At 34.1% G+C, this 15,124-nt stretch overlaps 1 protein-coding gene across 4 annotated transcripts in view; it reads right to left on the reverse strand.

Annotated features, from left to right (window-relative positions):
* Positions 1-263: 263 nt before the first annotated feature.
* The window catches only part of TFEC (transcription factor EC), a 174,045-nt gene continuing 159,184 nt past the window's right edge, over positions 264-15,124 (reverse strand). For all 4 annotated transcript variants that reach the window (XM_044246415.1, XM_044246414.1, XM_044246418.1 and 1 more), the window contains 5 exons: positions 11,824-11,938; positions 10,659-10,715; positions 6,939-7,014; positions 2,092-2,239; positions 264-1,227 (listed from right to left, as the gene is read on the reverse strand). In XM_044246415.1, coding sequence (XP_044102350.1) covers positions 847-1,227; positions 2,092-2,239; positions 6,939-7,014; positions 10,659-10,715; positions 11,824-11,938 — 777 coding nt within the window. In that variant the 3' untranslated portion in view covers positions 264-846. The remainder of the gene's footprint in view (positions 1,228-2,091; positions 2,240-6,938; positions 7,015-10,658; positions 10,716-11,823; positions 11,939-15,124) is intronic.

A 15,124-nucleotide genomic window follows, 5' to 3' on the forward strand; every position in this document is an offset into this window, starting at 1 on the left:
TTTGGAATACAATTTCTGATCCTGATTAGAAAAACCATGAAAGTGAAGGAAAATAAAAAAGACATGTACTACCTACATGTGTATCTGTGTGTAAGTGTATGTTTGTGGGAAGGAGTAAAATTTCAGCTCATATTCTTGAGGAAATTATTCAACATGTTCCTTTTTTGAACATGGCATGTTTCCATAAATATGCAAAGACACTCTCAGAATTAGTGTAATTGAACTGATAAGAGGAATTAGGGCCTCATTTTAGGAAGCAAAGCTCTCATAAATTTTTGGTATTTTATTGTGGAAAATTCAAATGTTTACTAAAGATTCACTTTTCAATTAGAATATGACAGATTCTGTATCTTTTAACTATTTCCTCTAGCAAGTTTGAACTTTCAACAACATGTCCCCCCAGACAGTGGAGAAAGTCAATGAACCATCAGAGCTGTTGATCTTGATACCTGATGACTAACATAAGACTTGAATAGAAGAGTTGGAAGTGAATAAGTGAAAAATGGTTTGCGTATTTCAGTAGGTTTTCTCCTTGCAGTCTGTTGGTTCCAGTGATACATCACCACATCTCCACTCTGACAACATTAGTAGGGAGTTATTTCTTATTCTGTACCTCTTTTCAGGAAAACACAATTTAGTCAAAGAAGAAAAAATCCTTAATCGTCCTCAATAATTCTTCAACACCAATTTCTTCTTCCTGTGGATTCTTCTGCCGTCTCTAGTTTTTCGTGAACAGTCTATTCCTTTTGAGAAAACTAAGCCAAAGCAATATATGAAACAGAACATACTTGCATAGCACCAGCGTAGAATTGCTTCCCAGTTGATGAATTGAGCCTGTTTGCTTTTTTATAATTCATTCCCATCATCTGAGCTAAAACTACTTCTCCTACTGCTTTCTTTGGAAACTGCAGGAGAAATGGCAGATAGCAGAGGATCTGTTCCAAATGGAGATATTGTGTCATCAAGTAGCATGTCATTCAATCTTTGCTCCTCTTTCAAAGCGGCACTAAAGGATAAATCTGTGAAATGTGACAAAGGATCAGAGAAGGCCATAGCTTGATCACAGAGCTCAGGACTGGTCCCTTGAGACAAAGTCAGTTGTTGGCAATAGTCTACTGAGTTCTGCTCAAGATGGGTCTGTTGTTTGGTGACATGAGCACCTAAATCCACTGCGCCAAGTGAAGCCAGGGCTGGCAGACCATGAGCACGAGCCTGTATTTCTAGTTCCTGCAATTTCAAACAATAATAATTAAACTATGACTTTGCAAGTGGACTTAACTCTAGTAAATAAACCAGAAATAGAAAAAAATATTAACAAGCATTCAAAATGAAAATATTATAATATTCTTTGCAAGTCATGGAACCGAGTGTGTTTCTAATGCCTGAAAAATAACCCTGAGAAAACTATACAGATTAAAAAAAATTCTTTTCTCATTGCTGTTCAAGGGAATGCATAACATAGAATGGTTCCATAGTGTCTCAGATTATAGTATAACCATTTGGAGATAGTGGAAAATATTTCATTTGTTCGTCCTGATTAATTTCTCACTATAGGACCATTTCATGGAACAGAGTGGTGCTTTACCTGGTAATAAGCACACGCACATAAAAAAAAAATCTTGAGAGTTATGAAAACCCATATTTTGATATTTTGTGTCACATGAACAGATGAGGACTGACTTAATATATACTGGCATAATATGCCTTGCGGCAATGAAATCCATAGCAATGTTACTAAAGAAATAAAAGGGAGAGAGAACAATTTAGTGTCCAATATGATATAAAGAAAAAATGTTTTAATTATTATTAGTTTTTGGCTGGGATAACATCATGTGCTTATCAAATTGGTTCTATTTTAGGCATTTTGCAATTAGTTGTCATTCATTCTACTTTTAAAGCCACCTTGATCGCGGACATCTAATCAAAGTCTAACTGAAACAACCCAATTCATGAGCTTCTAAAAGGCAATAAAATTATCCTTTAGAAGGAAAATAATTGTTAATAAGAAAAATAAATGAGACAATGAATAAAACCGATGGTGGATAAGTCATATATAAGTGACGTGGTTCTTGGCAACATTTTTATAAAAACCTGAATCCGGAGTAGAAGCCGCCTGTTAGCCTGCTCTAATTTCTTCTGTCTGTGTTCTAATTCTCGAGCTCTCTGTTGTTCTTTTTGTAGCCACTTGATGTACTCCACTGATGCTTTTAGAATGGTTCCTTTGTTCCAGCGCATATCACTATAGAACGGAGAGATAACCTTTTCACAATTGTGCATGTCAGCAGAATTCATAAGAACTTACAAAATCTTTTACATTAATATGAAATAATGATTTACATGACTATTATTCACTCTTAGATATTATTGCTTCTGAATAGAAATTTTAATAGAATAGTTAAGAAGCCCTTATATAGTAAAATTAATCCCAGAATGAAAATAAGTGTCAAAAGAAAGTAATAAAGTGACTTTTTGTGGGAGAGCTAAATGCAATATCATGATTCTACCATTACAGTTTTTATATTTTTAGTGAAAATTGCTTTTATTATTAACTCTGAGATTAAAATCTATGTGCGGTATTTCTGCATTAATGAACTAGGAAATGTACATTACTGAGGACTTAAGCCTAAATTTTTTAAGATCATTTCGAATGTACCAGTCTTTTAACCTACTTTCTAATAAGGTTGCTTTTATGCTTCTAAGAAAAAAAAAATAAGGTCCCTTCTGAATGGTGATCCTGAGTGATTGTGAAACAAATCAGAGTTCAGCAACATCACTTTAAGCAAGAGAGCAAAACTTTCTAGAATCATTAGGTAAATTTTTCTGCACAAAGACATCAATACTTGATTTAAAAGTTGGATGCCTATTTTTAAATACATTTAAGACAAGTAAATAAATTAAACATTACCAGATAATCTTTTTAGAGCACAGGAAAAATATTTTATTAAAACTTATTTTTAAGTCAGGAGAAATTATAAATCTGGAATTATGAAACAAGCTATCGGTTGCAACATCTGAAAAAATACGTCAATGAAATTAATCCCATATGAGAATTAATAATACATGTGGAGAATGATGTCAAACTAATTGCTAAATTTAATCAGAGTTGTAGAAAACCTTGATGAATTTTCAGTTCAGAGCCATGAGATTTTTTTTTTAGTACAGCATAAGTAAGCATGTAGGAAATTTTTAATGAAGACTTATTTATTTATTTGAGAGAGAGAGAGCATGAGTGGGGTGGGGAGAGGCAGAGGGAGAGGGTGAGAGAGAGTCCTTAAGCAGACTCCCCACTAAGTATGGAGCCCACTGTGGGGCTGGAGCCTAGGATGCTGAGATCATGACCTGAGCAAAAATCAAAAACGACTGAGCCATCCAGGCATCCCAGCATGTAGGAAAATTCTTTTAGAATTATACTTTATGTACTTTTGTTTTATATGATCTATGTGAGATATAATGAAATTAATATGTATGTATTAAGTGATCAGAGTGGGAAAGTATAGTTTATGAAAAATCTGGCTTGCATATTCCTCACTGGAAGTTAAGGTTAGGCGATACTTCCATTGGGGGCAATAAATGAAAGGAAGATATACTTTTCTACTGGCAGGTGAAAATGCCTACTAGAAAATGCTAAAGCATTTTCTACCAAAAGACACCAACCCATTACTAGAGTCTGTCAAGAGTGTGAAAATGCTTTGTCAGCTCCTCTAGGGCCATCATAGCTGCTACTCCCATTCCACTCACGGTGACTTCTCAGGTGATGGGAAGGCTATGGAGAAAGAGGCTACTTTTGTCATTAAGCTAAGAAGATACTTGTAACTCAAAAAGGTGAACTCCTGAATTAAAACCCTAAGCTGCAGCAGCAGACTTTTGGCCCTGATTTTGTTTCATTTCTTCTCATGGGGAAAAAACAAAACAAAACAAAACAAAACAAAACAAAAACTAGAAAGACAGAAGAAATAATATGGAAAGGATAACCACCAGTCAACTTTGAACTTTAAGGTACTGTTTATTAAAATAAACCTTCAAAATGGTGGTAGAGACCACACAATGGGTCTTCTGACCATTTCTATCTGACATCATTTGCACTAAATTTGTTAAGTTCATTCTATTTTGAAGTCATTTTAATATGTGAGGTTTCTTCTTAACCAATTTCTTGAGTCAAAATCAAGAGTCAGATGCTCAGCTGACTGAGCCACCCATGTGCGCCCCTCCCCCATGGATCCAAGTTTTAAAGAGGCTGTGTTCTGAATTCACCTATGGGACTCACACTGGTAGGCCCTCAAGAGAAGCCCTAGGGTAACAGGTGAGGCCACAGCAAGCCAAGGGATAAGATGTATTGAAACACAATTGGTATTGGATGTCTGGAATGCCACAGCCAACAATGCAGCATCTCTTCTACCTGTTATGTGCACAGAGCCACATATAGATATCTTCGATGTTGAATTAATTAATGTTTTTAATTAGACCTAAAATAAATACCATTCCATATATATAATACAATTAAAATAAATAGTGATACTTCTTCTTGAGGTCCATAAAGAGGAGGAAAACACTTAAAAATGTTTACAATAAAATTTTACCAGTGAGAGTCTCTTTTAGATATAATTCTGTGATAAATTGATTTTCTATATTCTAGATCAGGGCAGACAAACGAGGACCTGTGGTCTATTTTTGTCAATAAAGTTTCAGAGGACACATCCATGTTCATTCATGTACATATGGTCTATGCCTGCTTTCATGTTACAGCAACACGGTTAGAAAGTTGCCACAGGCTATGTGGCCCACAGACCTCAAAATATTTGCTATCTGGTCCCTTACAGGGAAAGGTTGCCATTCTCTGTTCCAGACAGTGAGTTGGAAGGAGAAAGGAGCCTTTTTATAACCAAAGTTTCTATAAAGTATAGAATAATCATCGCTTACAGAAGCGTTATCATTTGTACAGTATTCTCATACATAGTATTTGGCTTTATGTTTATAAAAACCCAACCATATGATTGGTGCTTTATAGGCATAGTGACATCTGAAGATGGTCAGTTAGGCTTCAGAGTCCAGTCTTGAATTTTTATGTGGCTTTCTGCATATAACCATGCTCTGGCACTGTGGGTTAGCTTCCACCAGTTACAAGAGAACCTCTCTCAACTGACCTTTACCCAATCACTTTCAAGGTTAATAATACTCCATTCCCTTTGTGATGTTCACTGACTGTTGACAGAACAAAATAGGTAATAGAGAGCACTGGGCTACCCTCTGATACATCCAGGTATTTCGGTTGTCAGTGTGGTGCCATGTACTGACTGAGAGGTTAAATTAATGCCCACTGTAATTACTATAATGATAATATAATTAAATTATAGGCACATTAGCTAACAAAATATGAATGCCAGAAAAGAAAGCACTTATAAAAATAGTTACTGTTTTTAGGAAGATTATATTAAAAGCTTTGGAAAAACTCAATTAAAATGTCAGTAAATTTGGGTTGCTAAAAAATGTGCTGTCACAAATAAGGTTTACAACAAACATTTTAAAAGTCTCTCTATATTTAAGTTGTATAAGTTTTTTATTTTATTTTAAAGAAATTAAAATAAACTATACATTTTAGTGCAGTTTATGTAGGAAAGAAAAGTTGAAACACATTTTCAAACAAAAAAAGCCTTGGCTTTACCTCAAATGCTTGGTGAATAAAGGTGCATGTATATATATATTAAGTGCTAAAGAAGAAAAGTCCCATCAGGACAATGGGTATTCTCTTCTGCTAACGGGAGGAGTTGCATGCTTAGAGACTTTAAGTAATTTGAAGAGTTATCAAATGACAACTACACTATGACCAAGTTCTTCAGACTCTCCAAAAGGGGCTCTATGTGCCATTCCACCTAATATGCCCATGAGGAGAAATACTACCTTCCCTTCTATTACAAATTATTGAATTGTCCATGTGAGTTGGCACATTTGAATTCAGGGAAAAAGTGTTTCCAAATCTCACTAATATATCACTTTATCAAACATCACTGTTTTTTTTTAAATTCTTTTTTATTTTTTTAAAGATTTTATTTATTTATTGACAGAGAGAGAGAGCACAAGTAGGCAGAGAGACAGGCAGAGAGAGGGGGAAGCAGGCTCACTGCTGAGCAGAGAGCCCAATGTGGGACTCGATTCCAGGACCCTGAGATCATAACCTGAGCTGAAGGCAGAGGCTTAACCCACTGAGCCACCCAGGCGCCCTCATCACTTTTTTCAAATAATGAATGATCACTAGTATTTGGAGAGGCCAGTTCTCAGTTTGAATGAAACGTTTTTGAAGTCGTTATTAATGCAACAGATCTTATTTTTATGTTTTGGAGAGACATTCGACATTCTAACTTGATACTTTGATTAATCAATTCTTTCCTGAAATTTACAACTTCAAACATCTTGTTTAACTGACTTTGTGTATGACACCAAAAAGTGGCTGAAAATTTAATTACAATAACTAATTATTGGTTGGCATCAATCAGCATGTTTTTACAAACCTATTTTTTACCTACATGTCTCCAGAATTTTGGGACCTCTGAAAACCTAACAATTCAATGTTCATGTATACATAAATCTCACATTGGAAGAATTGCTCTAACTGTAAACTGAGTATACAAGAAGTGTCATAGACAACATTTGATACTACCACTAAATTTACCAATATTGGTGCCATATCGAAAGACCTGCTGTGAACTGAGAAGAAGTAATGTCCTTATTTCCTACATCTCAGAAGAGCAAATGTTAGGAACAACATTGATGCTTAATAACTATCATTCTCGAATAGATACTTAATAAGACCAGGAGTAGCCTTACCTTTACCATATAGCTACTTGGTTTCTTAGCAATTGGTTCTCTTCCCCTCTTTTCCCTCCCACCCATGTTGGAGGGTATTCAAACTATTACATTATTATAGAAATGATTGTTGAACTCACGGATCATTAGACTTTGGAATAAGAGTGCCAAGCTCCTTGATTCGGTAATTAATATTATACCTTCTTCTTCTTTCAACTATTAAAAGAGAAATGTTATTGATTATTCTCACTGAAGCATAATTCACTTTTGGACTGCTGTAAACTTTCTTAATAATCTTTAAAAACGAGTGAGTGAAAAAATTTCCTTATAATCAAAAGAATATTCAAAATAAAAATTCAAATATATTTTAATCTAAAAGTAAAAAATGACAGTATTAGAATTGTGATTCTATTATTGACAATGTTTTAAAAACATTTTCTCTCAAAACAACTTTTTTCACTTTCTGAAATGCTATAATATTCACTCATACTGATATGCATATGTATTTATATATACTTATCTTTTTGGATCACCATTTCACACATACTCATTTTGCCCATCAGGATCATAATTTTTCAAGGTCTGCACCATGCTTTATTCTTATACAATCCCCAGAGACCCAACACAACTTTTGGCAGATCTCAGACATGTGTGCCCAACTAGACTGTGACCTTCTTGAGGGCAGGGGTCATTTATTCCTCATTTTTCTATTCTCAGAGGGTTTGGCATATAGGAGATATTAAATAAATGTTGATCAGACTGTAAATATATTTTTCTAATTTAAAATTTTTCAATAATATATAGAGTAATGGCTTTCAACCTTTGGCATACATCAGTTGGGGCCCAAGGATTTGCATTTCTGACGAATTCCCAGGTCATGTTGATGCTGTTAGGAAGCACATTTTGAGAACTACTGGTATAAATTCTTATTCAGAGACCGTTTTCTTTGTTTGCATTTCCATGACTTAACTGCTTTTGGAAATTTTATGATCTAATTAATATTCAGTAAATATCAGATATACAAATAAGTAGAGTTTCCTATATTGACCCTTATGAGAAAGCAGTCTTATGGAGTAGAGTGTAGTCTTACAATCTGCTCTAAATTCCTAGAATCAAGAACCACCACATATCCTTCTACACAGTATTTTTTCAATAGGTAACATTTTAAAAATCTTTCCAGGAAAATGGAGGAAGAAAAAGGTAATGAAGAAGAAAACCATATATCAAAAATATTTGAAAATACTTAATGCATGCTAAAAGTTAAGATCTGCTACCACAAACAAGGAAAGTCATGAAAGAATAATAATTGACTCTACAAAGCAATTTACCATGAATGGATTTGACCTTCAGTAATAATATATTGGGATTACTCTAAAATTAGAATATAATTGATTCTTGAGGGAGTTAATTCAAAAAACAATGACACCACATTAAAAAACTGAAAAGATAAACAAAGGTAAAGCTGATAGAAATACATACATATTTCACAGTAAGAATTATTAATAATTCTATGTTCACACATACTACTATATTATAAAACAGGCTTTTAAATATAAGATGAAGAATAGCTATCAAGGATGTTCACAGTTTTACCTCAAAATAAGGTTTAGTCCTATAATATTTCTTCAAAATCTATTATTTAAATGTACCTTATGTAAGATATCAGAAGTTTGTACTCTACTCTTCTTAGATTGTGCTTGATAAATTTCTAATGGGTAATTATAATGAGAACTTTGGTTCCTCAATGTTTTCCTATCCAGTAGTAGTTATTTGTGAAGGAGTCAAGTTTTAAGAAATTACCAAGGTTAGTGCATGCTGTGTGTGGTTTCACTCTCCACAGCATTGATATACCCATTCTTTCCTGTTCTGAGATCAGGGTGAGAGAGGAAACTACCCTGGACCCATACTTAAGAGGAGCCACTTTTTCTGCTCAGCGGGGAGCCTGCTTCCCTTCCTCTCTCTCTGCCTGCCTCTCTGCTTACTTGTGATCTCTCTCTGTCAAATGAATAAATAAAATCTTTAAAAAAAAAAAAAAAAGAGGAGCCACTTTTGCCTTCTCTCACCATACCCTTCCTTCCCAGCAAGCAAGTCAGTTCACGGAGTCAAGCTACACTGAGTAACTCACACTGGGGCTATCCTCCCAAATGCCCTGGGCCCACTTCCAGAGCCTGTGCAGGCTCCTTCCTGGGTCCATCCTCCTGAGGTCCTCCTGAGTGAGGACCATGACACTGATGTGCTCACCTCTAGGCTCAAGATTCGGATGAGGGAATTTATTTACACAGGTGGTTGTGGAGTTCAAATGTATAAGACAAATGTGCGCACTCATGTCTGAGGCCACTGGCAGTACAGAAAGAAACAAGGGGTCAGGAGAGCAGTGAGATGGACTGCTGGCTTAAGGCTAGCTTTGCCTTACCCTGACGCCCCCCACTCAGAGCTCCGATGATCTGAGAATTCTTAATTCACATCTGGCCTTCCAGTCTTTAGAAAGAATAGAGAATACTTAAGGTAGCACTCTCTAGCTTGAGTTACAACTTTTAAATATTTAAACTTCTGGTAAGTGGGTCTCCATTTGTCCTCTTGCCATGACCCCCCCCCCCAAATTTTAGGGGTGGTCCTAGCTTCATCATATTTAAAATAGGATATTAAAGTGTTTTTTAACATTGAGACCTCCAAAAAGCAATATCTTCCAGTAAGGGAATCCAGATTAGCAAACACTTGACGATGGACATACTAGGCACCTATCATACTTTATGCTAAATGACCTGCTATTTAAACTGGAGACGTAGAGAAAAGAAGAAAAGAGCAAGGAGAGTCATGAGTTAACAGGTTTTAAAAGACGAGAAAAGCCCATAATTCCTTGCTGTATTAATCCCTTCTATCAATAACTGGCTCCCCCCTACTTGTGTTCTACTTGTCTCACAATCTGGACCAAAGGTGATCTGCTCCACTGCTAAGGACTATCAGAGTGAGAACATTTCCCTTTCCATGACGACCTCACAGATGGTTAGAACCACTTGTCAGCTCTTCCCTCACAACCTCACCATCAGCAAACCCCGATCAGCCTGTGATGTAGCAGGTACAATATGAACAGACAGATGTAGGGTCCACAGGTACCTGGAGGATCAATTTCCACTAACCACATGTAAGAAAAATCCTGGTTTGTTTTAGAACTTTGAAGTTTTTATTTATGTTTATTTTATTTTATTCTTTTCTCATTTTTTGATTGGCCTTCCAAAACAGGAAGGCTTCACACTCAGACGAGCTCACTTGAGGCAGTTAAGCACTTGAGATGTGACCAAACACTATCAAGCTCAATACTGCTGTTAACCTACTTCCTCACTTGTATTTCTCATCTCATGTGACCAGTCATCAGAGTCAAACGGACCACTAGGAAGGCATCAAAGACATTTTATTAAATAAATAAATAATTTGCAGAGGTGGAATTCAACAGTACAATGTCAGCAATGTCTTTCAGATAACATCATTAGGAAGGGAGGGGCAGATTGACACAGAAAGAGGAGAACGTGGAGTTGTTTCTTGCTTTATAAGTGGTGTACATTTTCTAAAGCCACTTTTATCTCTAAACTTTGAGTCAAAGAGTCACAACAGAGTTCAAATGTAAGGAGACAATTTGAGATGTTTCACTTCCTAAAAATATGTAGCTCTCCTGAGAGTTCATATGATTTAAATTTCCCAAAATAGCACAACTAGTGAACATATACTATTCATTATGGTTATTTTGGTTATATGACCTCATAATAATACGAAGTGACAATAAAAGACCACATATTTTAGCTTCCATGGATTTCCTCTTGCATTAATTTTTTTTTTTTTTTAGAGAAAAAGGAAAATATACTTACTGAGGTTGTGGTTGTCCTTTTTTTGTCTCTCTTTTGCCAAAGCTCGTGTATCTGTTTCTGATCAAAAGGAAGATAATTTAAAGTGTGCTTAGTTCTACTTTACAACCTCTCTAGTCAACCTAATTCAGAAATATTAGGTGAAAATACAATATTACTTGCTCCAAATGGCATAATAATATTTTTATGCCAATATTTAGAAATTTGGAGCAGAGCACTCTTTAAGAGGCAATGGCAAACCTTTTAGGGTTTGAATAGTAAAACCTGGATTTGTATTCTGGCCTTCCTTTTAATAGCCATGTGATCTATTACCTAAGTTCTCTGTGTCTCAGCTCCTCATCTGTAAAATTGGCGTAATATAATACCTATCTGATGATCACTGTGATGATGAAAAGAGGTACATTGCATAGCAAATATTAAACTGCTCCATCATTATTATTATTTTAAGAATTTTAAAATTATTCAAAATTATTTCAGCTTAATTTTTACAACCAACATTTTTCATAATTAACTATGATTTCTACATCCCTGGAGTTGGAAATAGCAACACTTCTTAGGTATTCTTATCAAACGCTTCCAGGAAATGACACTTTATGTGCTACATGGTTGCAAGCATTTGTGATAGTCTCCAACATTGCCTACCATGATTCTCAATGATATTCACATCCTTGGGTGTTCCTTTGCACATTAGACAGGGCTGACCTGGGACACCAACAGAATATGTGAAAATGACTAGTGTGGTCACTAGTGTGACCAAGACTAGGTCATAAAAGACACGTTCAGGTACCACTTTAGTGTCTCTTGGATCACCAGTCATGTCATGAGGACATTTGATCAGACTCATAGAAAGGTTCACATGGTAAAGAAACAAAGTCTCTAGCCAACAAACAGCACTAACTTTCAAGACCTGCAACAGAACTGTTTTGGGAGCACATCCTCTAGCCTGCCTTGTCTCAAATGTCTGTACCTCTGGACAACATCTTGACTGTAGTCTTATGGAAGACTGAGTGAAAACCAATTTTCTAAGCCATCTCTGGATTTCTGACCCATAGAGATGATATGAGAGAATAAATATTTATTATTTCAAGTTGTTAAGTTTTGGGATAATTTGTTATATAACAAAGGAAGTAGTTGACTTAAAAGGGATAAAACTAAAAAGCAACATTACCTGTAATTTCTCTTTTCATTGGCAGACTACTTGGACAGGAAGCACTTGTAAGGCCCATATTAACTGATGAAATTCCCTGCTCACCACTATATACGTCCAAAATACTTCCAGACAACTTTAGAAATAAAAGGAAGAAAAGATGAATTAAACCTCCTGTAGACACAGATATATTTAGATGCATATTTTAAATTTGCCATTTTATTAGTAATTTTTATATACAGCATTTTAATTGTAAACAAGAGTGAGTATGCATTGACTTTTTAAAATCATTATGGGATGCTTGTGGATATGTTAAGAAAAAGCTATTTATATTTAAGCAAAAATAGAAATTAGTTCACTCATGAAAGAAAATTCTGATTAATATTTACAAAGTTATGGAAGTTTGATCTGCACATTACCTGGTTATAAATGAGTAATATTTTAAAAAGTCGCTTGGACAAAATCAAAATACATATTAGCAAAGCTGGAAAGGTCACTGCATATCATAAATTAGGTATAATGGCTGAACATTTTGGAAGCCTTCTTAATGCCATCAGTGCTACCAGCAACTCACAGTCAAGAGGTGTTTTACACTGTTAATTAAGTGAGAAACTTTCTTTCCTTCCTGGAAGGCATACTTTTTCTCTTCGCACACTTAATGTTCTAGATTATTATAAATATCCCAGCTGGTAACCAAAAGTAGTCTAAAACTACTTTTGCCTCTAGTGGATATAGGGTACATCTAATTATAGAAACACTGCAATTTCTAATGTGCTTCTTGAGAACAATTTTTCAGAAAACTAAGATGTTTTATAACACAATTCAAAATTGTAAAAATTTATTATTTAAAATGTGCTTATTGATTTGACTTCCCAAGAAAATTTAATTTAAATAATATTCATAATTCAAGTTAATATTCATTAATCCAGAGCAACCACATTTAAAATGTAGGATTTGAACATTTAAAATATTTCCATTTAAGTACCTATATTTCATTTCTGGGCAGTAAAATAAGAACAAAATAAGTAGCAACTTTTTTCTTTTCTTAAGGACTAGAAATAATACACATAATCAAACAAAATTATAACTATATTATTACAGAGATTCTTAATTCCTTATTTACATTTTTTGTAAAACTCCAAACTGAGGGAAATTTTTGATACTTATAAAGTCAGACTGAAAATAAATGTGAAGAAAGAACATTTTAAGACCAAAGTTAATTCTGACATAATAATCCATTAAACTACAGTAACAAATATTATGAATTTTGGAGGAAAAGGAACTTGAAAAATATAGTGGAAATCAGGCTAATATATGTGAATATGTATATCAGTAAGGATATCATGGATGAATATGTTATTCTGATACATATTTTTATATGTCGGTTCTTTTCATTATTTACTCTATTAAGACTCATCTTTATTTTTATTTTTTTTTCATTAAGACTCATCTTTATTTTATATAAACTCACTGTTTTCAAATGTATTTTTACTTCATAAATCTTGGAAGGGAATACTTAAGTTGAATATTTACTCATGTTCAAGTTCCTCATCTGAAAAATAGTTGATCAAATTGGAGAGATGATGAGTGCTTATATAGGAACAATACAATTAGGAAGAAATCCTAAAAGCAGATATCTCCCTAACGTGTGAGTCATTTAGTCATACTGTAAAAGTAAAAAATTTCAAGACCTTTTTTGAAAATCTTGTTGGTTATAGCTGAGGCATCACCAACCTGGATTGTACATTTCCTCTGTGCCTCTGAGAAATACAATGGATGTGCTGTAAAAAAAGATAGGGAGTGAGGGGGAAGGAAGAGGGAAGGAACCAGAGAAAGGGCACTTTTCTCTGAAGAGCTTGAATTCAGATGGATTTCAATGCAGCAGTGACAAATTGCAAAAATGTTTAAGAAGAAAAGGAGCTATATTATATATATACTGTAACAATAAAGTGATAAGTTCCCAACTATAACATTACTCTGGGTCCATGTTACTTGGTCAGACCATACCTAATATAGAAATGGTGCTGGAATTCTGATAATGAATCTAATCCTGCTTAACTATAGGTATATTACATTTTCTTCTGACCTTGATTATTGTTTAATTTATGCCCTAAAGCGTAATGATTAATATCATATTTAATTTTATGCTGTAGGTACCACTCTATTTCATGTAAATGGCTAATCACTTTTTGAATATCATTAGACAACTGGTTTCAATTTGAAATATGTATTATACTTCCTGTTATCTATAGTGCCTTTCCTCCTTTAAAATATGTGAGTACAATGTTAGTGAAAATTTAAAGATTACATACACCCTTGAAAAGGCTTACAAAGCAAAATTGTATCTACTTTTCTCAGAGGTATATGTTACTTAGGTAATGTATTAACTTTATTTTGTAGATTAGTAGGAAACTGGATAGATATTTTATGAAGAAATACTTATTATTCTGGTTTTAAAAACATTGCTTTTTCAGTAAAGCAAACCCTTGACATGACAATAGGGGAACATATCAGTATTAACAATAAAATTACAAATTTTAAATATATATGATAAAGAATTTATCATGATATTATTTCAAAAGTTAGAACATACTCTCCAAGACAATACTTCCTTCTGGTAAAAAGCATGAACCCCTGATCTCAGAAGTTGCCTTCAGGTGAGGAGTGATTGCCAGTGGTTCTTGTTGTTTAGGGTTCTCCACCCTAGATTTTAGTCACACCTCCATTAGTGAGACTATAAAGACTGAAGTAGACTAGGCCCTGACCTTCCCACATATGTACTTTTACATATGTAATTTCACGGTAGCTGATATTCCCTGAAGAAAATAAACAAACTAGTCAACATATCAAAACATTTGAGGAAAATGATTTTTTCAAAAGTAAAACAACATGCAATGTGAGAAATAACACCAGAAGCAAAAATTAAAAAAAAAGATCACATGAAACCAATTTTATTAAATTAGTCTAATGTTTGTTCTAAAAAAAAAAGTTTGTAATAATTAATTATATTAGAACAAATTAACATATGAATGGCCAAAGTGAATAAGCAGAAAGAAGAGGTTTGAAAATATAGTACTTGAAAAATAGTATTACAAAGAATATAAAATGGAAAATAGCATCATAAACACAGTGAGAAAGGAATAATGGAATCAGTAAACTATAAAACCAAATTGAAGTAATCTTTCAGGAGGATGAAGAAAAGGACCCAGAAATAGAACATATAGAAGAAAGTCTAGTCAGTATGGAAGACAGAGTTATTAGAACTACAATACAAATATTAAAAGTTGCAGAGAGAAAGAGAAATAAAATTAGAAGAAAGAAA

Source organism: Neovison vison, chromosome 4 (assembly GCF_020171115.1).
Source record: "Neovison vison isolate M4711 chromosome 4, ASM_NN_V1, whole genome shotgun sequence".
NCBI classification, from domain to species: domain Eukaryota; kingdom Metazoa; phylum Chordata; class Mammalia; order Carnivora; family Mustelidae; genus Neogale; species Neogale vison.